At 37.4% G+C, this 24,681-nt stretch overlaps 1 protein-coding gene, 1 long non-coding RNA gene and 1 pseudogene across 7 annotated transcripts; all 3 read left to right on the plus strand.

Moving 5' to 3' along the window:
• Positions 1–1,372: 1,372 nt before the first annotated feature.
• LOC135616475 (uncharacterized) lies at positions 1,373–3,858 on the plus strand. 2 transcript variants are annotated; one of them, XR_010488346.1, is made up of 2 exons: positions 1,373–1,686; positions 3,168–3,858. It is a non-coding gene; the product is annotated as an uncharacterized LOC135616475 (long non-coding RNA). The 2 variants fall into 2 exon arrangements; XR_010488347.1 differs by having other exon boundaries at positions 3,171–3,858.
• Positions 3,859–4,574: 716 nt separating this feature from the next.
• On the plus strand, positions 4,575–12,712 carry LOC135616474 (probable galacturonosyltransferase 13; annotated as a pseudogene).
• Positions 12,713–14,555: 1,843 nt separating this feature from the next.
• On the plus strand, positions 14,556–24,104 carry LOC103990997 (uncharacterized). 5 transcript variants are annotated; one of them, XM_009410333.3, is made up of 5 exons: positions 14,556–15,706; positions 16,366–16,709; positions 18,178–18,398; positions 19,870–20,662; positions 21,686–24,104. In XM_009410333.3, the coding sequence occupies exons 3-5, from the start codon at positions 18,180–18,182 to the stop codon at positions 23,866–23,868; spliced, it is 3,195 nt and encodes a 1,064-aa protein (XP_009408608.2). In that variant the 5' UTR covers positions 14,556–15,706; positions 16,366–16,709; positions 18,178–18,179; the 3' UTR covers positions 23,869–24,104. The 5 variants fall into 5 exon arrangements, with proteins under 5 accessions (XP_009408608.2, XP_009408607.2, XP_018684972.2 ...); XM_009410332.3 differs by having other exon boundaries at positions 14,558–15,706; positions 16,366–16,678; XM_018829427.2 differs by having other exon boundaries at positions 14,559–15,706; positions 18,234–18,398.
• Positions 24,105–24,681: the final 577 nt, after the last annotated feature.

The following is a 24,681-nucleotide window of genomic DNA, read 5'->3' on the forward strand; positions in this document are numbered from 1 at the left end:
ATCTGAGGCCATCAACACTCTTTCTCTTTTATCCAGACTTGCTCTTTACAAAGATCAGATTTCATGAGAAGTAATTAAAATTAAATTTTATTCCTGAAACTTGATGAAACACCTCGCACTCAGTCCATCCCTTTCCATCTCTTCATCATCTCGTCTGACGTAAGTTCAATTAAAATTTATCGACCCACTTCACACAGGAGAAGAACTACATCCGATTATTTTAAATGATAATAATAGTAATAATAATAATAATAATAATCATTTGAGGTTGGCTACATAAATATTAATAAAATATATATCATGTACATGACCCTCTTATAAATAATATCTATCTAGAGAACTCATTGATCACGTCTAACTATACATAGTTTGAATTTTAAAAAATAAAATGATAACAATCTCTAATAATTTTATCATGATAACAAAAATTAAGTTTTTGGTTTCAAGAATAAATACGAAAATAATTGACTTGGAAGAATTCACACGCAATTTTGTCTTCCAACCTCGGATCATATCCACCACACGGAATCCGTCCAATCTGAATACAGTGGTACGGATCTCTTCCTCGGATCGAGGAGTAGCAATATTTGCAATACTATTCCCCGCGAAACTATTGACTTGGAAAGGACTCGCACCTAATTTTGCCCGATAATAATGGGAGATCACTGTTTACTGTCTCAATTAAAAAAATATGAATATTTTTAAATTACTCTTTGTAAATAATAATTTTTATAAAAATATTATGTTTATAATATAATATGAATATTTTACATTGTGTTACAATATTTTCAATAATAAATTTTATTAAAATATTATGTTTAAATGTGTTTACACAGAATCATAATATTTTTAATAATACTAAATTATAAGACTATTTAGTCTAACATTGATCGAGGAGTATGGGAACGAAGGGCTCATAACTCCGCTTGGTCTCTCTTATCCGCAGAGGTATATTTTGAAGCTTAAATGTTTCGAAAAAGATAAAATCGTACGAGTACGTTCATCGTCCCGGACAATTCCTCACGAACCTACGAGCCGTATCATTGGCCCGAGGCTTACACCTCGATTGAGTAAACTCGCTCTCGAGCGTGCAAAATAAGTGGCTTAAGATACTTCTTGTATTAGAAGAACAAAAAGAAAAAAAACGAGCTTTAGGGATTCGGGGGCGCCTTTAAAAAAGAAAAATCCCAAAAGAGAAGTTTTTCCTGCGAATTCGCCCTAATAATAACTCCAACCTGAGATCCACCGAGATAGAATCATTCTTGGCCGTCCGATTTAAAAACAGCGGTACGGATCCCGTCACCAAATCAAGAAGTAGAAATGCTCGCGATACTTCTGCCACTTCTCTCGTAGTACCCACTCTATCGCCTGCGTCGTTTTGTATGTGGCCCACATGGATCGAACCAGCACGCATGTGGGTCACTTGGTAAAAACACGACAAGAAGTTCCGACGGTCGAATTTTTATTCTTATCTTTGGGAGCCTCCTCATCCCGTTGGCTTTGATCCATTCGAGGAAACTCCCTTCATGCTCTCGGGAGGCTCCGCTTTCTCGCTTGCGGCGCTCTTTCTTTCACGCGATCGTCGGCTCGCGGAGCAAAGTCAGATCTTTTCTTAACCTCTCGCTTGATTTTATTTACAGTCGTTGCTGCTGATTCTTGCGATCGCACACGGGTTTGATCTCCAAGGTACGTTCCTCTTCTTGTTTGCTTCTCCTGCTGTTATCAGTTTGTCTTTCACAAAAAAAAAAGTCTCTTTTTTGAATTTTTGGGTCGGGTATTTCTTCCCCTTGTTTACTTGTCGAAGTGATAGTTTGAAGCGTTTTAGGTATTTTCTTGGGTTTTGCGGTCTAGGAGTGATTTGTTTTAGTTTTGCTGTAAGCTATATGATTTGTCTTAGGGTTCCTTTCTTTGATGTTCTTGTTTACTATTGTCTCTGTTCTCGGTTTCTTTTTTGCTCAAGAAAGTCCTCTTTTTTTTTGTTCTCTTTCATTAAACTCTCCTTTCCCCCCTCTGGCTTATTGTGTAGTTGATAGTCTTGAGAATTTTCAAGTATTTTCTTGGAATTCTGGGTCTAATAATGTTATTTTGTGAGCTTACTTTTTAGGTATGCAAGTGATTTACATGATTTAGTGTAGTTTTACCTCTTCGATAGCTTTAGGTCTCCAACAGGTTACGGAAAGGTAACTTTTGGAAATGGGTTACACATTTTGTTGTTTCTTTAGTTGGCCGATTCGTTTGTCTCCGAATTAGTGCTATAGAAATTTTTAACCAACTTTAAAGCTTGATCGTATCGAAACACGATTATCCAAATATTGAGTGCAAGTAAGGATTACGAGTAAAGTGAATAATAATAAGTTTGGCTTTCTAATAGGTTCAATGGCTTTCTTGACAAGTTGGCATTGTTTCGATCTAATACCAACTCAAATTGACCCAAAATGATCTCAATCAAGACTTTAACAAATCAATCATATATCCTGCACATTTACGACGCTTTCGGCAAGTTGTACTCTCTTTTGATATGTCGTCCGATCTTTCAGCACTTCGTCCGAACCTCCGGCACATCGCCCATTCTATCGATATGCCGACTTTTTCACGACATCTAATCTTTCGGTGCAATATCCGATGCTTACGACACGATGCCTAAGCCTATAGCATGAAGTCCGATCTCTGACACATTGATCAATCCTTTGGCTCGATAGTTGGCCCTTTGATGTTCCAAGTCTATGATCGAAGTATTTCCTGCGTCACTCATCTCAAAAACATATTTAGTCCAATAAACTCATCAATTGATTTCATTATCAGAATTCGTGATTCAACAAAGTCATACTTCTTACTTGTAAAGGTAAGACTATGTAGATTGACCCTTCCCAAATCTTGCATTAGAAGGAGCCTCAGCGCATTACTTTAGGTTTATTGTCATATCTTATATGATAGAGTTCAAGTTCTTTTTCATTACCATTTGTTTTATGATTTACTTCCTATTCGTTTGCTATCATTAGTTTTATGGCATGCTTCTTGTACTTGTGCTCATAGTTCAACAAAAAAAAATATTGATGAATCATTTATACTTGTATTTTTTTCCCCTAGTTCAAGGTCATGTTGTCCAGTTTTTAATACTGCTTGTGTTGATATCTCTGTCTTCTTCACTCGATCACTGATTCCTTTAGAAGGTGAGCACTAGGACTCCTTTAGCAGGCAATAGGCAACATCATGTGAAGCCTGGACTTTCTGGCTAAAACCCTTTGGATTCTGTTTCTGACTCGGAACTCGACCTAAACAGCAAGCCCACTAAATCTTTGCGGTCGACAAGTCAAAATTTAAGAACCATCAATTTGGCGATAATGAAGATCAAGGAATAGGGACAGCTTCTGCACCATCCTGGGGATTCTCAGATGCAAAAGACAGATACAAGTATGACTTTCGTGATTCAGGTGGCATTGAGAACCAATCAGTTCATGAATCGGAACATTATGCTGTGTACAAGGCTGAGGAGACCCCAAATAAACTAAATGGCTGTCTGTCTAAGAATTGCCGAAGAAATTAGAGAAGATGCTTCAAAAACTCTTGTTATCTTGCATCAACAAGGCGAGCGGATTACTAGGACTCATCGAACTGCTGCAGACATTGAGCATGACCTTAGTAGGGTATGCTTTTCCCTGGTCGCATATTTAGTCACCATGATGCTAAATTAATTTAATGTAGGCATACCTAAATTAACTTGTAACTTGTGTTACATGATATTGTAGATAAATTAATTTGCAGCACTACAGCAGCAATATCAGAATTAAACTGATATGTAGGTTGTATTAGATGATCTTGTATGCTTTGCTTGCTCATAACCATCAGTTATAAGGTCAATCGTTGAATTTAAGTTGATAATCACAGAACAAAGTGCCATTTTCTGTGGAAGGTTGTCACACACTTGTGGGATAAGAAGATATGCAGGCAGAGTTCATTGTCCTGTTGGGGATGTAACAAAGCATCCACCTACTAAATTGCAAAAAGAAAAAAAATAAAATAATGATGACCTTCTCATTGGGTGAGCTAAATAAATTTCACTGATTTTTTCTGAGAAGAAGCAATGTGTCATTTGAGCATACTGCAAATGTGTTACTTGGATCTTATCGTACAAGTTAAGAGGTGGCATGAAGTGTTCTTGCTCCCTTCTCACCACTTCACCCTCTCTTGTTCTCTCATCCCAAGATTCTTGTTATGCTTCTTGAAGAGCATATGGTCTTCTTCTTCTTCTTCTTCCTGCCTTGGTTGTTTTAATATCACAATGGAGAAAATCTCAACAAACAATACTTTTTTGTTTTCATACAATAATATTATATAAAATTAAAATGCTGAGAGGGTTATGGTGGAATTATTTTTGAGATACTATACCAACAACAACAAAGTTATAACTTCCAACGAAAGAGTCAAACAGAAGAAAAAACAAGAACATGAGAAAATTGGGATTAGAGTCAAATATAATTTCACATTACAGATTGTCTCGCTACCGTCTTCCATTACAGTGACGATGGGATTTGCATGAGCTAGTAGTGCCAGAGCTAAAGCTGCATTCATGTTCGATGGACATAGAGTGCAACTACAGATGATAATGATCTTTAAATTCTATTCTAAGTAGATCCTGCATGGCATGGACCCCATCGGAGAATTAGAAATGCGATCTCTCAGTGCATGTTTGACCTCCCATGGAAGCCCTCCGACTAGAAGCCAAGTGTTGCTGCGATCCTTCCAAAGCTTGTTTTATGTTTTGAGTTTATCTTTTTTTGAAATTTATCTTTTTTTGAATAATATTAAAATAAGAGGGATATATATATATATATATATATCCAAGGAACAGAAATTGGAATTTGTTACGAGACGCTCCAATTCCTTCCCCTCACCTCTCTCTCTCTCTCTCTCTCTCTCTCTCTCTCCATTTCTTGGACACCAAAGATCTCGGTGCAATATTTCTTGGACACCAAAGCCAAGAACGAGCACCGATTCTTCTCTTCTCGTCCTGATTCCGATCCGAAACCCAATGCCAGATCATGAACAGCTCCTACGATCAAATCTTGTAGCTGCCGGTAGCGCGATCTCCGCCTCTGAATCCCTCGGCGATTTGGTAGCGCGTTCTTTTGCTTAGAGGCGTCGGAATCTGGTGTCGCCGGCGCTGCCACGTGGACGGAGGCAGCTGGCGCGGCGGCGTCGGCTACGACGACGATGCAGGTTAGGTTCTCTCTTGGCACGAGAGGCATCAAGGTATTGAGCAGCAATGGTTCCTCGACTTGATGAAGGTGAAAGCTGCCGCGCGTTACTTCTCCAACCGGACCATCTTTTACACCGTCCTCGCCCTGGCCTTCCTCTTGCCGTTTGTCTTCATCCTTACCGCCGTCGACACTCTCGAGGGCGTCAACGATTGCTCTTCCTCGGGTAGGTTTCGGAAACCCCTTCTCGTGGGTCTTGAATTGGTTGCATTTCGATATCTTGGATTGGTTACGCCGGCGCTAAAGGATCTGACGTCGCAAGATTGGATGATTTGCATTTGGAATACTGAAAACACGTCATTCACATGATTCTATATTATACTTGCTGATTGCTAATCTGATTATTGGTGATTGTTGCCCCTTTGATCCGTTTTGGTCAATCTTGAAATTTTATTGCCTGTTGTTACGCTGACGTATATATTTTCCCACCTTTCCCTCTGATTGACAAGTTAGTAATTCCGATACCTCACTCCATATCCAGGATTCAGTATAGGTCTAATGGTGGTGTTGCTTCGTGATATAGTTTCTTAGGTTGAACATTAGGTTTATTACATTGTCAATTTTAGGCTCTTTTTATACTTGACCTGATTAAATCTTTTCAACGATCCTTTAGTCGAATTTTGATGGGAATTGCTTATCCTTTTACCAGAACACAATTGATTGTTATAGGTGTTTTTACTTTCTAAGATCTCGCGAATTGATTTTTATACTAGTTTAGCAGTTGTGCATATGCATGGTTTTCTTTTCTTTTCTTTTTCACTTTTTGTGTGTGCATGGGCATAGTTTTCTTATTTTTCTTTTTTTTTCGTGCGTTTGGTGGAGCTCCCTTCTTCCCAGCTGAACAGTTGAGACTGTTCCATATCTTTCCTTTCTCCATATTTTTCTTCTTTTATGTATTTTCGTATTAGTTTTTGCAGGGTTAGCGTGGTCCCAATCAGGAACTTTTTTTGTACTCCCTACATATTTCTGAACTGTCACTGGATTAGCTATGTATGTTTTTCGTTAACTTCATGAGCTAATAGCTTGTCCATTTTCTTATTTCTTTGATGATTTTGTTAAGTAGCACCTATGGAGGTGCATGCCCTTTTAGTTTCAATTGTTTATTCTCAATTGATTTTTTGTTATGTTGTTTAAATTTTGTTTGTCTTCTCGATAGCATTCCTTTATAGCCAATTTTTTGCTATATTTTAGTTTCCATTACCAGTGCAATTTTAACGTTGTGCTCTCTTTTAGTTTTCATTTAAACATCTACCTTGCTGTGTTAGTTATCAAACTTATGCATGCTGCTGTTTGTTTGAGATATTACTTTTTGCATTGATCTTTCCTCAACTGTCACTTTAAAGGAAATTCCACACGGAAACTCTGTTAACTTTGTTAGAAGTAAGGCTTGCTTGGATATTTTGTTCATTCAACATTATCCTTCATCATATGTGGCATCTTATCAGATTTTAAATCTGTGTTTCATATATATATGTTTTTCCTTATCCAAAGTCTGCAGTGCTTACCAGCATTTCCTCATCCTTTTTTTTTTTTCTTTCAGCCGCCTGGATTTTGCCATGAAGTTGGTTACCATACTTCATTTGAAATTCAGACAATATTCACAAATGATGTTAATCGTGCTCTTAAGCAATCTGACAATGTTTGCATTGGAGCATCTTGTTTCGTTCTCCTATCATATCTACATAATTACTTGTATTGATATTTGGATGTCTATGTTTTGCAATTAGCTGTTGTCTCCACCTGTTTGCTATGGATTTTCTTTAACCTGCTACTTGCAACATCTCTACTGCTTTGCTCCAGCTGGGTTTCCTTGAAGATATGCCACAAGCATGTCCATATAGCGAATGGACACAAAAATTTAAGAAGATTATACCAAGCACCTAATTAGTTCCACTTTTCTGATTCTAATTTTTTGTTGCTGAAGAACATAATTTGAATGCAACGCTTATAGCTTTGACAAATATACATCAATTTTGTTGGTAATATTTTGTTTGTTTCAGATTGTTTGAGGAGGCGGCTAGGTCCGAGTTTTCTTGGTTGGAGTGGTGATGATTCCACGGTAGTGTTTTCTATTCTTTGCGATTTGAGTTGATGATTCATGGATAATTATCTCTTTCGTGAAGACGACGTCTTACTTAGAATCACATGAATGCATTTACAGAAGCTTGTTAAAGAATTGTACAAGATACTTGAACAAGTAAACTCTCTGGAAATTCCGGACAGTGAGAAATTTCCAGAATCTTTCAGTGAGTTTCTGTCTGACATGAAAGATAAAGAGTATGATGCCAAGAAATTTGCCATAAGACTAAAAGCGATGGTATGCTATTCATTATTCCTTTGTTTGTTACATTCCTTCCCAGAACAAAACTAAAGATGTTCAGCAAATCTAATCTTGCTGGATTAATTGGCCATTGAACTTTTGTGCTTTTAGATTCATCATATTAATGTAATTTTTATGAGATTATCCAGAGGAAAGTTATACTGCTTGTCATTCTTTGCAGGATTATCAGAACTATTCTTTGTTTCATTTTTCTTCTTTTGAAGATTTTATATTTTTGTCTTTTGTTTCTTCTTTAGATGTTGGAGTTCTCATTAGCCCTTGTGAATCTCTTCCTTGTTTATCTTTATTTAGTATGAGATACCTCCTCAATACCTATTTTGTAATGGACCTTCAAGCATGGATTTCTTTGGATGATTTTTCATATTATATTCCCATATTGGTATTCATAAAATGTTTCTATGTTTAAGGTACAAATTTAAACGAAATAGTCTTTTTGTCATATTTCAAGAATGAATTTTTCGTATATTCTATATTCTGAATAAACTGTTTCTCTGTGTGTTTATTTTCTTTCAAGTCATTGAATGGAATATTAGCAATGTTTTTGTTATGGGCAGACAGTCTCTACTAGTTTTTACCTTTGAGATGTCCATCAATAATATATGTTTAGATGATCTTTGCATTAATTCTCCTCATGAACTACTAGATCAACCCTACCCTACCTATATAAACATACATGAAATGTACAAGAATAGATAAGAGTACGTAAAAAATGCATTTGCATTTTACAAGTGTCAACTGACTTGATATATAATACTGAATATTATCATCAATTTACTGCTATCATCCAACACAATGTTGAAACTTACATGATCATTGCATAAGTCCATGATCTTTGAAGGTACTTATGTGATTCTTATTTTAGAATTTATTGTCTAATCCAGCACAACTAAAAACTACCAGATCTACCTTCATGTCCTTCTTCGAGATAGATGTTGTCTGTTCATAAGAAAAGTTACATGGTGTCTGCATTTTTGTCACAGGCACCAACAATGTGAGAGTTAGGTGAATCCTCTGTAGGGCCTTAGTGGATTGGGTTTGAAAACGAGCAGATCTGGGATGGAGAAGTCCTGTGTATATCCATGTCAACTGTTTACATATAATTGATATTCCTGTCAAGACTGACAAATAATATTCTTTAGCATATCCATAATAAAAGTGATGTTTTTTTTAGATTTAGTTTAGAAAATATTGCAATTCTCAGAGCCAGAAAAAGTTCAAAGTTTCTTTCATTAATTGAGTTATTAGATTTAGAAATCCTAATAAAGACTTTTCTTTTCATCTGACTAAATAATATTTTTATCTGATCAGGTATTATTTTCTTTTTATTTTCACATAAATGTGGTCATTTTCATCTATTTTTATTTTGTAGATAAAAATGCTAGTCCTTCTCCGATCCAATCATTAAGAACTTATTTTGGGTGGTTTTCTAATTCTGACTTGTATGTCCTTTGCAGATTGAAAATATGGACAAAGAAGTTAAAAGATCAAGACTGGCAGAACAACTGCACAAACATTTTGTAGCAACTTCTATTCCAAAAGGCATACATTGTCTCACATTACGCTTGACTGATGAGTATTCATCCAATTCCCGAGCACGTAAACAGTTGCCAGCGCCAGAGTTGCTATCTTTGCTCTCTGATAACTCTTGTCACCATTTTGTTCTAGCCACTGATAACATTCTTGCAGCCTCTGTTGTGGTCACCTCGGTCGTAAGATCTTCATTGAATCCTGGAAGGGTTGTTTTCCATGTCATAACTGACAAGAAAACCTATCCGGGTATGCATGCATGGTTTGCCTTGAATCCTCTTTCCCCTGCTATAATTGAGGTGAAAGGTGTTCACCAGTTTCACTGGTTAAGGAGAGAAAGTATACCTATTCTTAAAGCTATTGCAAATTACCATGGTGTTAGAAATCACTATCATGGAAATCATATCGTGGGAACCAATGTTAGTGAAAATCCAAGGGTCTTCGCTTCTAAACTGCAGGCAAGGAGTCCAAAATATATATCTCTGCTCAACCATTTGCGCATATATCTGCCCGAGGTAAATTAGTCTATGTTTCTGAGATCCTTTTACTTTGATATATTTTCTACGGTTGAACCAATGATTCTGGAGAACCAATGTTGTAGTAAAGGAAAAAAGAAAGCTTTTCTACAGTTCAAAACTTAAAGCGATTTTATGAAAAATGTTAATAATATGCTCTTTCTAACCTTTTAAACAGATATTTCCAAACCTAAACAAGGTGGTGTTTCTGGATGATGATGTCGTTGTTCAACGTGACTTGTCACCACTATGGCTGATTGATCTTTCTGGAAAAGTAAATGGTGCTGTAGAAACTTGTAAAGGTGAAGATACGTGGGTGATGGCTAAGAGCTTCAGGACATATTTCAACTTCTCTCATCCCCTCATAGCTGATGAATTGGATCCTGATGAATGTCCATGGGCATATGGGATGAATATTTTTGATTTGAATGCTTGGAGGAAGACGAACATCAGAGAGACATACCTTTTATGGGTGATGGAGGTAGTATTTGAACTCCATTGCCATCTCATCGTTTGTCTTCATTTATCTTACTTTCCTTATACAAAGGAACATTAAGATTCTTTCTCTTTTCATATCTCATTGAATTTTACTCCATGTTGCTCACCAAACAAGTCTATAAATTTAGTTTAATTAACATTATGATTATTCTTGTTATCCTTCATAGAATGTCGACTAAATTTGGTTATCTTGGTACATATGGTTGGTGCTAATTTTGCAAGAAAGCATTTTATGGTAAGTGAAGACAAATGATCCTAGTAACATGTTGATATAAACATAAGGAGTTATTGACAGTTATATGGTCCGCCATGCTTTAGTTGGAATATTAGACAGTTAAGAAACAACATGTATAAAAAAGTTAGTATTATTGGGATGTGGAGATTGAGATGGATTATCAGAAAAGAAAAAAATATATAGGAAATTCACATTTATGAACAATTGGGTGTAGCTCCAAAAGAAAATAAGAAAAAATATTTTAAATGATATAGACATGACCAAGACGGATATATGGAAGTCCTAGTTAGACAAGATGAATCAATTAAGATTAGTGATATGTGCGGAGATCATGAGAGATGTTAAAAAGGCCCCTTAATTTTTTAAAAAAATATGCTCTTAGTTTTAGTACATTGGCCCCAAATAGGGCTCAATGGGTGAGAAGATTCATGTAGTCGATCACAATTTAATGTGACATCATGACTAGTTATATGTAGGTTGATATAATGAGCCAATAGTAAGGTGACACTTGTTTATCAAACTTCTTACAGTTGTAAAGAAATTTATGGGAACTTGTACAAAGTATCATATGTCCTTCAGTTCTCTTCCAACTTTGGTTGAGCACTATGCTTTCTCTACCTTGCTGTAGGCTGCAGGCCTACATTTATATATGTTGTTCTCTATGTACTATCTGCCCCTTCCTTCAATTAGTTAATGACTGTATGGTGCATGGTTCTGTTATGTACCACTTGATTGTGCCGGTCTGTTGACCTATCGGCTCGACAATATGAACTCACTCCCGATACCATGTATACTCAAGTCTTAAAAAAATTCTATAATATATGCTGGCATACTGTGTGTATCGGTATGTACCGGACTCGTACTGGTCCTTACAGTATTCTGGCACATACAGGATCCACACCGGTCACTACAATACACCGGCACATAATGGACTTGTACAAATCCAATACAAGGTCAAATCATGATATAGTGGATATGCCAAGTTATTGATGTAAACCCAGAGATATTATTATTATGAAGGATGAACAAAGATGTTATGCAAAATTATATTTGATTTATCCCCCACTAGGAATTGCCAAAACATTTGACTGTTGACTCAATCCTAATGCAGGTTTTGATTTTAATTTTTATAACTGGGATAGGTTTGGGGCCTGCCTTAGCTGCTACTTTCCATTAAATTTCTGTGTTGGCCAGCTAGGATCAGTACAAGTAAAAAAAAAAGCAGATTATCAATATGCTATATGATGGAACTACTTGAGGTGTTCCATGATTGCCCATGTATTTATCGTCCGATACAATTTTTGAATGCTTGATTGCTCTTTGTTAGTATTGGCAATACCCAATTCGTATTTTCCCTTCTGACCTGCAGTATATAAATGATCAAATGCTTAAACTGATTATTTTCATAAGTAAAGGCTTTCTAGATGTGTCAATGGCATATAAGTTACTGTTTTATCGGGCATCGCTGCTAACTTTTATCTCCTTTTTTTTTTTTTTTTTGGCAGAATCTAAAATCCAGTGTGACGCTGTGGAAGCTTGGAACACTGCCACCAGCCCTGATAGCATTCAGAGGTTATGTGCATCCTATAGACTCATCATGGCATATGTTAGGTTTGGGCTATCAGGAGATGACAAACACAGATAGTGTGAGGAAGGCTGCTGTAATTCACTACAATGGACAGTGCAAACCATGGCTAGAGATTGGATATAAGCACCTCCAGCCATTTTGGACGAGGCATGTAAACTATACCAATGACTTCATAAGGAGCTGTCATATCTTGGAGCCTCAATAACGACACGAAAACTGGATGGCATAAACAATATCTGAAGACAACGTGATGACTCATAATTCACTCAAGATATTAGCAACCACTGATTAAATCAAGAATTCAGTTACCTTAGCAACGCAATCAAAATGGGATATACTTCTCATTGGCCTGTTTGAGTTACTTCTGCAACATGGAAGATTCTAACTATTTTTCAGGATAGTAATCAGTATTTCTCATATTGAAGGTGCTTCTTCGAAGTACTCTGGAGGGTGTATTACCCTGTTTTGGAACAAATGATGCTCTTATAGTGGTGGAACATCTGATTGCATGACCAGTACATACTGAAACCAGGATTATTTTGTCCTGTGAGGCATGCAGATTTTCTTTTCCTCTCTCTTTTTTTTTTTCTTCAAGTCTTTGTATTAGTTTTTCTCAACCTTTTCTGGTTCTTTACTTGTCCTCTAAATTTAGAGGACATGCATATTAACTACACAGTAACCCATTTTCCATATTGGGAAACTTTAGGATGTCTTCATGAGATATTGAAATGTGCAGTTAATTCTTTTTGCATATATTCCGTTGACTATATTGTCCACTTATCTTAATGTCAGTTGTCTGTTAAAATGCGATCAATCCATATTTTTCTTCTTCCAAATTGATCAGATTTAGGATTGCAGCCTCCTAAATCTGTTTCTTACCAAATGATATCCAAACAAAAATGATGGAAAAGAAAATAAGAATGTTGACAATTAAAAAAAAAAAAAGAGACATGGATCAATTATTCTATAGAAGCATAAGAACAATGATATCCATCTAATAATAATAATAGATACCATCAACCAAAACAAAGAGAGTCATGGAACTCCTGAGAAGTTCAATGATTAGGAATAGCTGGTGAATAATTCAACCTCTTATTGCTACTCTAATACATGGAATCCAATTTTAGGCAGAAACATAGATCTGAAGTAGAGCCAAAGCGCTGCATGTTCTTATACTCTCATTTGACTCGATTGTTTTCTAATTTGAACTCCCATTAGAAATGGATTGTTTTAGGGTCCATTGATCATTGATGAAGTTTTCTTTTTCTTTTTTCTTTTTTTAATACAAAGGAAGGAATATAGGTATGAATTTTTCCATGTTAATTCATAATGGGCCATCAAAACAATATACTGACCTGACCTTGTAAAACAATATAGTCACCATCTCTCACATCTATCGAAACCAGTGATCATAATAAAAATGCGTGTTGTGTAGTATTGTAAAGAGAAGTTTAATGTTTTCATATGATTGATTAATCATTCTTCTTTGCTTACTAGAGTTCATGAACTCCTAAAATTAATGTGCAGGTCATTCAAGTTATTAAAGCACATATACTATATAATCCTTCAGCTATTCACATCCTTTTTAGATTCAAAAGGATACTATGATGTAAAGGATCAAAGAGAATCCTTCCGCCTATAATTTGAAGTATGCTCAGTGCCACAGTCTTGAAGAAGAGATAGTTGAATGCTTCGGATGCAACACAGCCTTGGATTTCTGGCAAAACCAAAACAAGTATTATCACGCTAGAAATCGCAAACATGAGAATGGTAAACATAATTGCAGGCAGACGCGCGACACCACAAAGTTCTCCATCTACTCGTATGAGCACATCCCCAACCCTTTTGAAGTCACTTTTCTAGATCGACTTTTAACAGTCAGGACCGAAGACAGTAAATAAAGAATGGTTGCAGATGCTACTGCCTCGGTGGTCGTAGTAGAAGAATGAGAGGTGGGGGCAGTCGCTCGCCATTGTACCTTGGAGAGCTTCTGTTGCTCTCTCTCTCTCTCTCTCTCTCTCTCTCTCTCACATGCGGGCCAAAGGACTGTGAAATCATAAATAGAGCTTTTATGGTGGGTGGCCTGTGTGCCATCAGTGCCCGGCGTCATTCTGCTTCGTTCTGTGCCATGTCCACCACCACCACCTTGTACATTATCCTTCCTCCGGTAGACCATCTAAAAGCTGGTGACCCATCCCTGAAATAAAGGCCCAACAACAATAGTTTCATGGCCGTGGCCAAGATTGCATGCCACTCTCTACCCACCTCCAACTCTCAACCATAAATTCCCGGAACGCAGCAGCCGGTTAAGAGCTTCATGCCTTCTCCGTGACTAGATTCGAGCACGGGACCACTACTTCATGCTCTTACATCTAACGAGTTTGATCAGGGAACGCTGGTAAGAATGATCCAAGCTTTCAAGCCGATGCAGGCACCCACAAGAAGAAGAAGAAGAAGAAGAAGAAGAAGAAGAAGATGATGATGATGATGATGAAGAACAGAGCTGTTGGATCTGAGAAATAATTCAGATGATTTTATGTCACGCCTGAGAGATGGATAAATCGTGCCAATCTTCGGTTTGCAGTAAGATGAAGCAGCTGTTTGTGGTCCAGAGAGCAGTGCTTTTTCAGATGGCAAACCCACAGTGGCTGCATCATGTGCTTTCTGAGGCCCTAAACAAGATTTAAATGCCTAAACCAAGTGTCAGTGTCAGATCACAGGCGAAGGAATCTCCATCAAACCTAGGATTTAAATCCAGCTTCGCTCTTACTCCATCAAAGATTTCCCGTCTTCCAACACCGGCTCCCCTGTGTTAACCGGAAGCAGGGTGGAAAAGACTCCGTTTTGGAGTCGCCACCAAGTTCTTGACTCGTTCGGCTGTCGTCGACTCTCCTCGAGATCTTTCTCTTCTTACGAAATCTGGGCCGCGCACAAATGGCATTCCCAGCATCCACCCAATCTCAGTGGCCCCCACACCAGTCCACAAATTGTCAGCTGGAAGGAACATGGGAGCCAACAAAGTTGATCTTGTCAAAGATCCAGCGCTAGATCGCCTCACCTTCCAGTGAGAATAAGATTTGTTTGCAATAGGAAAAGAAAGGTAGAAGAATTGGTTGGTGTGTTCTCTGGGAATCGCGTTTGCTTGCTCGGAATTGCACGGTTCAAGTGGCAGCGCGACTCGAGTGTCTCCATTCCCCCACACCCCAAGGCAACAAGGGAAGGAGAGAATCTCTGAGCCTATAAAGAAGGGAAATAAAAATCCCATCGTGACCGCTGCTGCCGAAACCCAATAAAGGATACTCACTGGAAGAGTACGAGAAGCCAATCACAGGAGAGAGAAATAGAGAGCGAAGGAATCAAAAGACCAGATGTTGACAAATTTCCTGTCACTGTTCTTAGAAGGTCGTTCGTTGTTGTGAGAGATTTTTCCTTTTATCTCGGATCTCTCTCCTCTCCCTTTCTTTGTGGCCCAGGGGGGATCGATATCCTTCGATCTGCGGCAGCGTCTCCTGCCAATGGCCAATTCCGGATGCCCGTCTCTTCACCTTTAGCGCCTTTTGATCCCAAAAATCCGGTCTTTTTGGCTGAGACCCTTGGCGCTTGTCGTCTCCTGTCGCTGGTACTGGTGCGGTACGACGAAAGTTGACGTTTTGCCATGGCGGAAGGCCCGCGGCCGCTTGGATTTTTGATGTTCCGCGTTCTGATGCTGAATCCACTGCAGCGATGTTCGCGGCGATGCGGGCGGAGGTAATTTTTCCTTCATCGTCGAAAAATTCCTGTTCTGTTCCTTATTTGGTTTCTTGATTTGGATTCCGATAGGTGGTCATTTGGCTTTTGTTAAAAATTTCTTCTGGTGGATTTGATTTCTGATGAGGGTTTTGATGTCTTCGAGAACATGCTTGACTCCAATTCTATTCTCAAAGAAATGGTTTTGTTGTTCTTATGTGATTGTATCGCAGTCTATGACCATGGAGTTTTAAGTCCTTTTTCCATTGAATGAAACCAAAAGGTTTCCCTTCGTGTCGATTAGTCATGTCTTCTTCTTTCTTGTTCTTTTTCCCTCGGTGAACTTTGGACTCAGGGAAGAAGGGCTTATTCAGCTTCAGTTGCTGACCTTAAGGTTGGTAACTCTTGCACCCCTTCTGAGATTTTACAGATATCTTCTTTGTGCTTCCACTGGGCTAACCAATGCACCTCTTAGTGTTGATTCACATGATGTGCATGCCAGATTTCATTCTACTCTTTCTTTGGTGGATTTTCTATTTTTCAGTTTCTAGTCATGTGGGGACTGCAAGTTTCCAAATTCTGGCCTCGAGACTTATGATTCTTGTCACTGCTTTGACATATTATGTTTTAGCTTAATGCTTCTTATATGTTCCTTAATTCACTTGATACCGCATGGTTAGGTCTCTCCGTGACTGGGAAATCTGAGGCTTTCTTCTGACTACAGTCTTCAAGAGCATGTTTTTGACCAAATTGACCAGCTTTGGTTGTGAAGTCGGGCATCAACTTGAGGGCGTTGAAGCCTAAACTCCAATTCGATTTTCGAAATCGTACTTTCTTCTAGCTAACGTGCTTCAGATAATTCGCTTGCTGATTGCTGCAGCCATGTTGAACAACTCTATCCAGGATTTAATGGGAATCACATTCAAGTGGCTGTAACCTGTTTTGCTAACTGGATTCGTATTCCCTCTTTCCAGTTCTCCAAGTAATACTCTGGTAACTACAACATCCTACATTAACTATTCATGTAAGTAAATTTTTTTTTTAATATTACAAATGTTGGTCTTGATGAAGCTGATGATTGCTATAAGTTCCCATTGGAACTATGATGATGATAGAAGATTAATGAAGTCCTGTTTTATTCTTTGCTATAGATATCATATTGATTTGTGCTTGTGATAGCCATTCAAGACAGTGATTTGTGTAGGCCGATTCTTCGACCTATCTTCTACCATTCATTTTCATCGTGAAATTATGATCTTCAGTTACAAATGGAAAGCTTGTTGATTATTATGTTTTCAGTAAAAAAAAGCCTTTATGTGCATAGTTAAACCCTTTTTAGAAAACCCATGAATAGGAGGGTTGCATTAGTTGCAGACAACTGGTATACATAATCTTATGAAATCCAGTATGGCTATAGATCTCTATTATTCAGCGTCCTTGTAGTGGACCCCAAATAGTTAGGGATTTTGTCATGCTGTTGTGTTGTTATTATATTGGAGAACTCAACATAGGAGTTCTAATTTTTTAGAGTTTAGTATCAGTACTTCTGTGTACAATCTTTTCCATTTAAAATTATGCTATGATTGATATTCTTAATTTTTTTAGTCAGATTCAAAATAGTTTGGATTTATTGCGATGGAGTTATTGCTGATGTTCTAGAGGCCTTTTCTCCTCCTTGAATAAGAGAACCAGGAACTACTTCTAATACAAAGACCCCTTCCTAATTTTTGCACAAGCGTGGACCTAGTTAACAGAATCTGCAGAACCTCGTGGTTCCAACATTCCATCTCACTGTGAATTCTTCTTTTATTTTATAAATAGATTTGTATGTTCCATTTCAGTGGAAACTATCCATCTTTTCATGCGTTTCTTGTGCCATAACCTTTTTAGTGATCTTTAGTTGTGCCATTCCTGCTTTGGCAACATTTGTAAATTTGGAAGTCCCACATTGTTTCCTTGGCTACATATCTTTTCCATAGAGTCACACATTTTTATGTTCAATACTAAGTTAGTGACAGTTATTGGAGGCATGAATACCATATAGTCAATATTAAATCATGATATATGTACCCTGTCTTGTATCTTCTTTCTTGTTGAACAGACACTTGGTGAAGATATGTAAGCAATGTGATTGTTATCAACCTCATTTTCTATTTTAAGAAGAAATTACTAACTAATATTACTTTAGTTTGATGCTATTGCTACTGGTGGTGGCGGTGGTCCATCTCAACTGCAAATATCATTCTTGTTAACCACCAGCAGACGTTCCTTAAGGAGCGAGGAAAATCTTTTTATGTTGAACGTTAATTCTTTCTAGAATTTGCATATAGGCATTACTTTGCTACTTCATATAGGGAAAATGAAAGCCCTTCTGACATTCCAGTGTTCATGATTCATGTATTATCCATGTGTTTCCATAGATAGGAAATTTGTTGAGTCCCTTTGGCATCATATTCTTACTTTTCTTTGCTGACTATCTTTACAACTTTCAGGAATGGCAACAAAAGTGCAGATAAAAAGTTACCTTCCAGGCTATTATCCTTTGCAGGATGTTAAGGAGGATGCAAGTAGTTGGACTAGTTGCTATCAGGATGAGAAATTAAGTGAGCATCTCTATAATAGTTATATGCCAAAGTCAGTGAACGATTCAGCACAGGATAAAGAAATGTTGAAGCGGACAATGCTTGAACATGAAGCTATTTTTAGGAGGCAGGTAAAGGTTGAATGTTCTCAATTACAATTTTAGAGAGAAATTACCTTAGAGTTGAATTAATTTTTTTCATTTCAATTTTATCATTCTTGGGTGCACCTCATCTCTTTCCTGGGTGAAATAGCTTGGCTATTACATCCCATCTGTGCTTAATGGTTTCGATGACCAAGTAGTCCCAACAAAATTTAGTTGATTGTATCAAATTGTGTTTAAATACATGTCAACTGTCTTGTACTTTGGTTGATTTGGATCCCCAGAGCTCTAATATGTGACCCATGGATGAGATTTATCACATTTATTCTGAAGTTCTTTGTGGAAGTTGCCAAGTGACGAATTTCAACATCAAACACTTTTTCGATCACAATTGTTGATCACAAGGGAGGCATCTTTTTTAGCTACCAATAAGCAATGAAAATCCTTCTCGATGTAATCTTAAATTGGTTTTTAGCCAGAAAATTTTCATTTACATGTCAAATAGATTTTGAGATTGTATTGTATCTTTAAAATCTTGATCCAATTTCTTCTAAAGCAAGAGGAGTTTACCATCATTTACATGAATTTGCTAAAGTTAATGAAGTTTGCTTAAATAATATTTTGATTGACATACCTTCCTCCATTTTGGCTTTTTGTCATCTGCAACTTTTGACCTCTTAATAACTTATATCTTGTAGATTATCTTGAATAGTTTTGATAAAATAATTTTCATTTCAAATTGAATCCTTTTCTAAAGATTTATAGTAATTTGAAAATTATAAGTTTCTTCAGTACTTCTTTGTTTGGAAGTTTTTTATAAACTCAAAAAGGCAGGAGTGTCCCCTGCTTTTTTTTATAAGTTAAACGATCAATTAAGGTTCAGAAGCTCAGACTTCAATGTGTAGGTCACTTGATTTAAAATTGATGATCTTCAAGTCTTTCTTACTGTGAAACTTTTATATTCTCAAGTTTCAGAAATAGTATGGACTCCTGCATATGCTGCTTCTGATTCCAAAATGGAGTAGAATGACTTTGTAATTTTCAATCTCATTGAAAATTGTTTTCCAGGTTATTATTAAGTTCAATTTAATTGAAAATTCTGCTAATTTCCCCTGGTCACTGCACTTAGAAACTGACAAAGAAAGGCCCAGGTTTTTTTTTGAAGGATAAGCAGTTAAGATATGATTTAACCCAAGACCTTGCTAATAACAGTCAAGGCTCTTACCAACCAAGCTAGTTGACATCTTTGGAAGGTTCAGCTTATCGGACAGTTTTTGTTCTGCCTTTTGTCCAAATATGGGACCAAGTTTAATCGATAAGGAAATCCAAGCCAAAATAATCTATGCTAGGGAACATGGAAAATGATATTTGTTTGGGAAGAAGTAGGCTCTTCTTGTTGCATTTGTCAACTGCATTGAATTATTGTTGAATTTGTCTGTCTTGTTAATTTCAAGCCTTCCATGCAGTTTTTGTAATAATTATTGTTGCCTTTGTCATTCAGGTCTATGAACTTCATCGTCTTTATAGAATTCAGAAGGACCTAATGAATGAATATCAAACTAGAGGGTTTGATGGATCATCCATACTGGCAGAAGCATCACACTCAAACTCTTTTTCATCTCAAATGCATTACGAATGCAACAAAAAGATGTCATCACAGAAGTCTCACTTCCCTATAGGAAGGATCAGTTGCAGAAAGACACCTTTTGGGGGCACTGAGAAGAACCATTTTTGTTTCACAAGGGAAGGTAGCATTCGATCTGATCAGATCCCAGTATTGAATGAAGCTTCTCGAAAGGACACCAAGATGCTAGACTGCCAGTCTCTGAGAAGGAGAATGTTTGACCTTCAACTTCCAGCTGACGAGTATATAGATATTGAAGATACTGATGGATACGGTCTGACGAATATTGCTGAGGTATCACCTAGTGCTAGTATTCTCAAGAATGGAACTTGCTCTCTGTATTCTGAGAATGATGTGAAGCTCAGTCTAGGAAGCAATCACAGAGAAGACTGTCACATCTCGAACTCACCAACACAAATCTGTAAATCAGCCTACAGCATAGTTGATTTAAATAAACTTAAAACAGAAGTATGTTTTGAAGCACCAGTAAACTTGGAATCTGTTCAATTACTTGTCTTGAAGAATCACAGTTCACAGAATCAAGAGCATCATTTATCGATTGGATCAAATACTAGTTTCTTGGATGGGCCAGGTGATCAACAGGCTATGTCAGACTTGGATGCAGATGTACACACAAAAAGAGAATGGCCATTCTTTATTGATGACTCTGGTAATTCTTCGATTCCTTGTCTTGTTTATGTAGTCCTATTCATTGACTTGGTCTAAACCATTATTTACTTGTCAGGTGTCTCATTAAAGATGGCACGATTACAAACATTTATCAATAAATATGATGTCCTTGTATTATTTGATGCTCATTAAGATGGCATGATTACATCTTCAGTATTAGATGTTCATTATCGTGCATTTGATTGAATGCTTACTTAACACCGTCTGTTTTGTATACATATAAGTTTTCATAATCAATCACAATTCTGAAGGATTTCACTAGTTAGCTGACAACCAGCTTAGGTTTTCATGAACATATTATTAACATGGATATATTTGTGGTGCGTATCTGTTGGAGTATTGTATCTTACCCCCATTTGGCTTTTTGACAAATAGGAAGCAAGGTACCCAAAGTTTTAATTTTGCCAACACGGCACATGTCATGATGTGCTGGCATGATAAAGCATGAATTCCATGCTGGCTGCACAAGCCAGAAGTGTGCTAAATGTTGCAATCCTTTGGTATGACAAAAACATGCCTACACCATGCTGGCACAATAAGGCATGGACCAATTTTCCGAAACTCAAATCCATGATCATATGAACACCGAGATTGAGATGTGATGACAATTATTTCTTTTTTGCTGACGAGGCCAAGAGGTTCCGAGAATGTAGGATAAATTGATGGCTTGAATATAAGGACAGTATATCTCATGATTCAACTGGTTTCTTAGAATATCCACTGCAGAATGTTAAGAAAATATATATTTCAACCATAGAATTTTCAAGCAAATTATATGGTTATCAACTGCACAATCATTTAATTTCTCTTATTAAACCACTATAATAACTTGTAAATTCTGCCTTACCTACCTTTTAGTTGCTTCAATTTTTTTTTATTGTCCTTTTTCTTTGTGTTATGCATGGTATAACTCCTGCTTTCAGAATTTGGATGGTTATACTTCTCTGACCTGTTCAAACTTCCTTTTTTTTCTCATCATTATTTCTTGGTTTTTGATATACAGGTAAGAAAAGGAGCACTGTAGAATTTTTTGCTCAGACCTGGAATAACGGAAATGTGGGAACATCATGTGAAACATTACAATCGAACATTAAGAAATGTCCAAAAATATTTTCACTTGATCATAGTAACCCAGTGACATGTTCTGGACAAGAGCCAACTCATAGTATCCAGACATCCGTAGGAGTCCCTCATTGCACCTGCTCAAATTCCACTTTGTTGTCTCCTTTAGTGTCTTCTTCAATCACAGCTAGTGAGATAGACTTAACCAGCCATGCATCTTCATTTGTTTCATCTTGGAGAAAACCTGCCACCGGCATAAACAACAAACTCATTGCGCTTCAAGCACTTCCATGCTTCAGCGGATCATCAAATCCTAGTAATGAGAACTTGAATTCCAAGATAGATGCTCCAACTCCCATTGATTGTGAAAAGTGGCAGAGTGATGGGAACCAGAACACAAGCCTCCTTTCTGGTACTGGGGTGTCTCATACAAATGGATTTCACCATTATCTTCATCTGGATTCTAATTCAGCATCATCACCACATCCAAAACTTGCATCCAAGCCAGACCAGATTGATGGCAGCAACAAAGATCTCCATGGTCATTTACCTGGAAGACATGTAAAGAGTTTCCTGAGCAGGGATATAGGCACTCCAATAAACATTAACCTAAACCAAGCATTTGCAACCGGTGTTGAAGCAAGGCTTGCTGTCAGACAGGATGCAGTTATTTGTGATGTTGACAGAAAATATGACAATTTGTCAGGGGGTCTATCTTGTCTTAGAATAAAACCATCTTCTAACGAGTCTGTTTACTTGAAGAAACATGCTGCCAAAGTGGATCTTAGCATCTGTGATAGACATCCTCCACTTAGTTCCAGCTTGATGGTTGTTGCACCGCAAATTGAGAGGAAAGGAGAAATGGAGCTAGATTTTTCTCTATGCAAACAACAGGATGTGGCATCAAATTCTCAGTTTAAGGATAACAAGATGCAGCAAAATCAAGTTTCTGATAGCTATGGGAAAAGAATTCTTATTGATAATACAAGTCAGCAAAGCAGCATGCTTGCTTCTGTTCAACATATGAAACAACGACATTTAACTGACAATGCTAAGTCTATGGAAAATTATAACATGATTTTTTCAGACTTGGGACACGAAACAAAAGTTCTGAATTCACAGGAAAAGATTCACATTGGTTGTTCGTTTACAGAAATATGTTCTGGAAAAAACCGTGCAAGCTTTAGGAAACACATAAATGTGAATGCTGAGTTTGCACGTACTGATGATCCTATATCTCCAGATATATTAACTCAAGGTGAGATCACAGTTCAGTCATCACACTACACACCAAGATTTGGTGCAAAAATTCCTTCTGGCATTGATTTGGAAGTACCCATATCTCAGGATGAAACTGTTATTTATAATCAGCATAAATACATTCCTTTAAGCAAGAATGATGGTTCACAGGGAAAGGACTACTCTGGTGATATACTCGTTAGATTTGCTGCAGAGAATTTAGTTTCTATCTCTATGGATTGCAGGGGTCGTTCAGATGTAATCAGTTCCCACCAGTTATCTCTGCCTGGACTTGACACCTTGTCTTGGTTTGCAGAGGTTGTATCATGCAGTGCAGAATCTTCAGATGATCATGGTTATGATTTCTTTGAGGTCATGACGCTGAATCTTGAAGAGATTAAGATGGATAAGCATTCCTCTAGACCTAAGGAGCTTGAGAACAAAAATGAAAAAGAAGACAAAGACGATATAGGTGCAGCTTCACTGCTTTTCACAAAGCCTCGGCGTGGTCAGGCAAGAAAGAGGCGGCAGCGAAGGGACTTCCAGAAAGATATCCTGCCTGGTCTTGCATCACTGTCGAGACATGAAGTATCGGAGGACCTTCAAACCATTGGGGGGATGATGAAAGCATCAGGTAGGCCTTGTCAGACAGGTTTAACTAGACGAAACACGAGTCGAAATGGCATGAACCCCCAAACAAAGGGAAGGAGGCAGCCTAGAAGTTTGGCCATTACCACTGAGGAGATTCAAGTCAGCCCCTCTACACATTCACAACCCAGCAATTGTGAGATAGGAGTCAGCGAAAGGTGTATGATCGGATGGGGAAGGACAACAAGGCGATGTCGTAGGCAGAGGTGCCCCCCTGGCAGTCTCCCTGCTCCATAAGGTAGAAAGCAAGCACTAAATTTGTCATGATTGTTCTATAGAGGAATTCGGACCGAGTTCTTTGTAGTGCAGGTGGAAGATGCTTGCACTGGTGAAATGTGGTTTACATGTGTTCTTGATAACAGCCTGTACATTTCATAATAAATGCTGCATATTTACCTGAAACTGAGAAGAATTTGACTGTAAAGAACTTCATTAAAACAGTTAATTCCATGAAGTCTAAGCTCATTAAATCAGTGCTGGTGAGGTCTGAACTGCTGGTATATATATATATATATACACACACACACACACACACACACACACACACACCTATTTTTGTCTATAAGGTCTCATTGCAAAGCATCAGAAAGCTTTTTCATGGTGGTCTTCATGATTCTCTGAGACTGTAATTTGATACCCAAGTATCTTAAAGATTGCACTCTGTTCAAAGATTCCTTACTGATATGATCTCCAGCGTGTGTATATGCATGCTTGCAGGATGAGACTATCTTAATGGAAAGAAGGTGATTGTTTTCAGAAATAAATCCCAGATTTTTTATACAGGCTTCAAAAATTGTTCTCCTAAAATTCAGCAATTTATTGCCATATAATAGTCTGTCTTTTTTTTTTGTATAATGTACAGAAACCAATTAGTATGGCTGATTGTTCAAACATCATCATCATCATCATCGATTGTTTTGTACGATCCAATCTCAAAAGTTTGAACAACAACACGTCGTGATCATGTAGATTATTAATCTAAAAATACTCAACTTAGATGGCAAGGCACTAAATGTGATGTCAATGGCAGTAGAGTTTTGAAGCTACAAA

This window comes from Musa acuminata, chromosome BXJ2-7, assembly GCF_036884655.1.
Source record: "Musa acuminata AAA Group cultivar baxijiao chromosome BXJ2-7, Cavendish_Baxijiao_AAA, whole genome shotgun sequence".
Lineage (NCBI taxonomy): Eukaryota > Viridiplantae > Streptophyta > Magnoliopsida > Zingiberales > Musaceae > Musa > Musa acuminata.

Bases quoted from the DNA above. Each gene is read 5' to 3' on its own strand.
- LOC103990997 (XM_009410333.3), top strand. From the start codon at position 18,180: ATGGCAACAAAAGTGCAGATAAAAAGTTACCTTCCAGGCTATTATCCT. The intron at 18,399-19,869 runs GTAAAGGTTGAA...TTTGTCATTCAG, and splicing joins AAGCTATTTTTAGGAGGCAG to GTCTATGAACTTCATCGTCT. The intron at 20,663-21,685 runs GTAATTCTTCGA...TTTGATATACAG, and splicing joins ATTCTTTATTGATGACTCTG to GTAAGAAAAGGAGCACTGTA.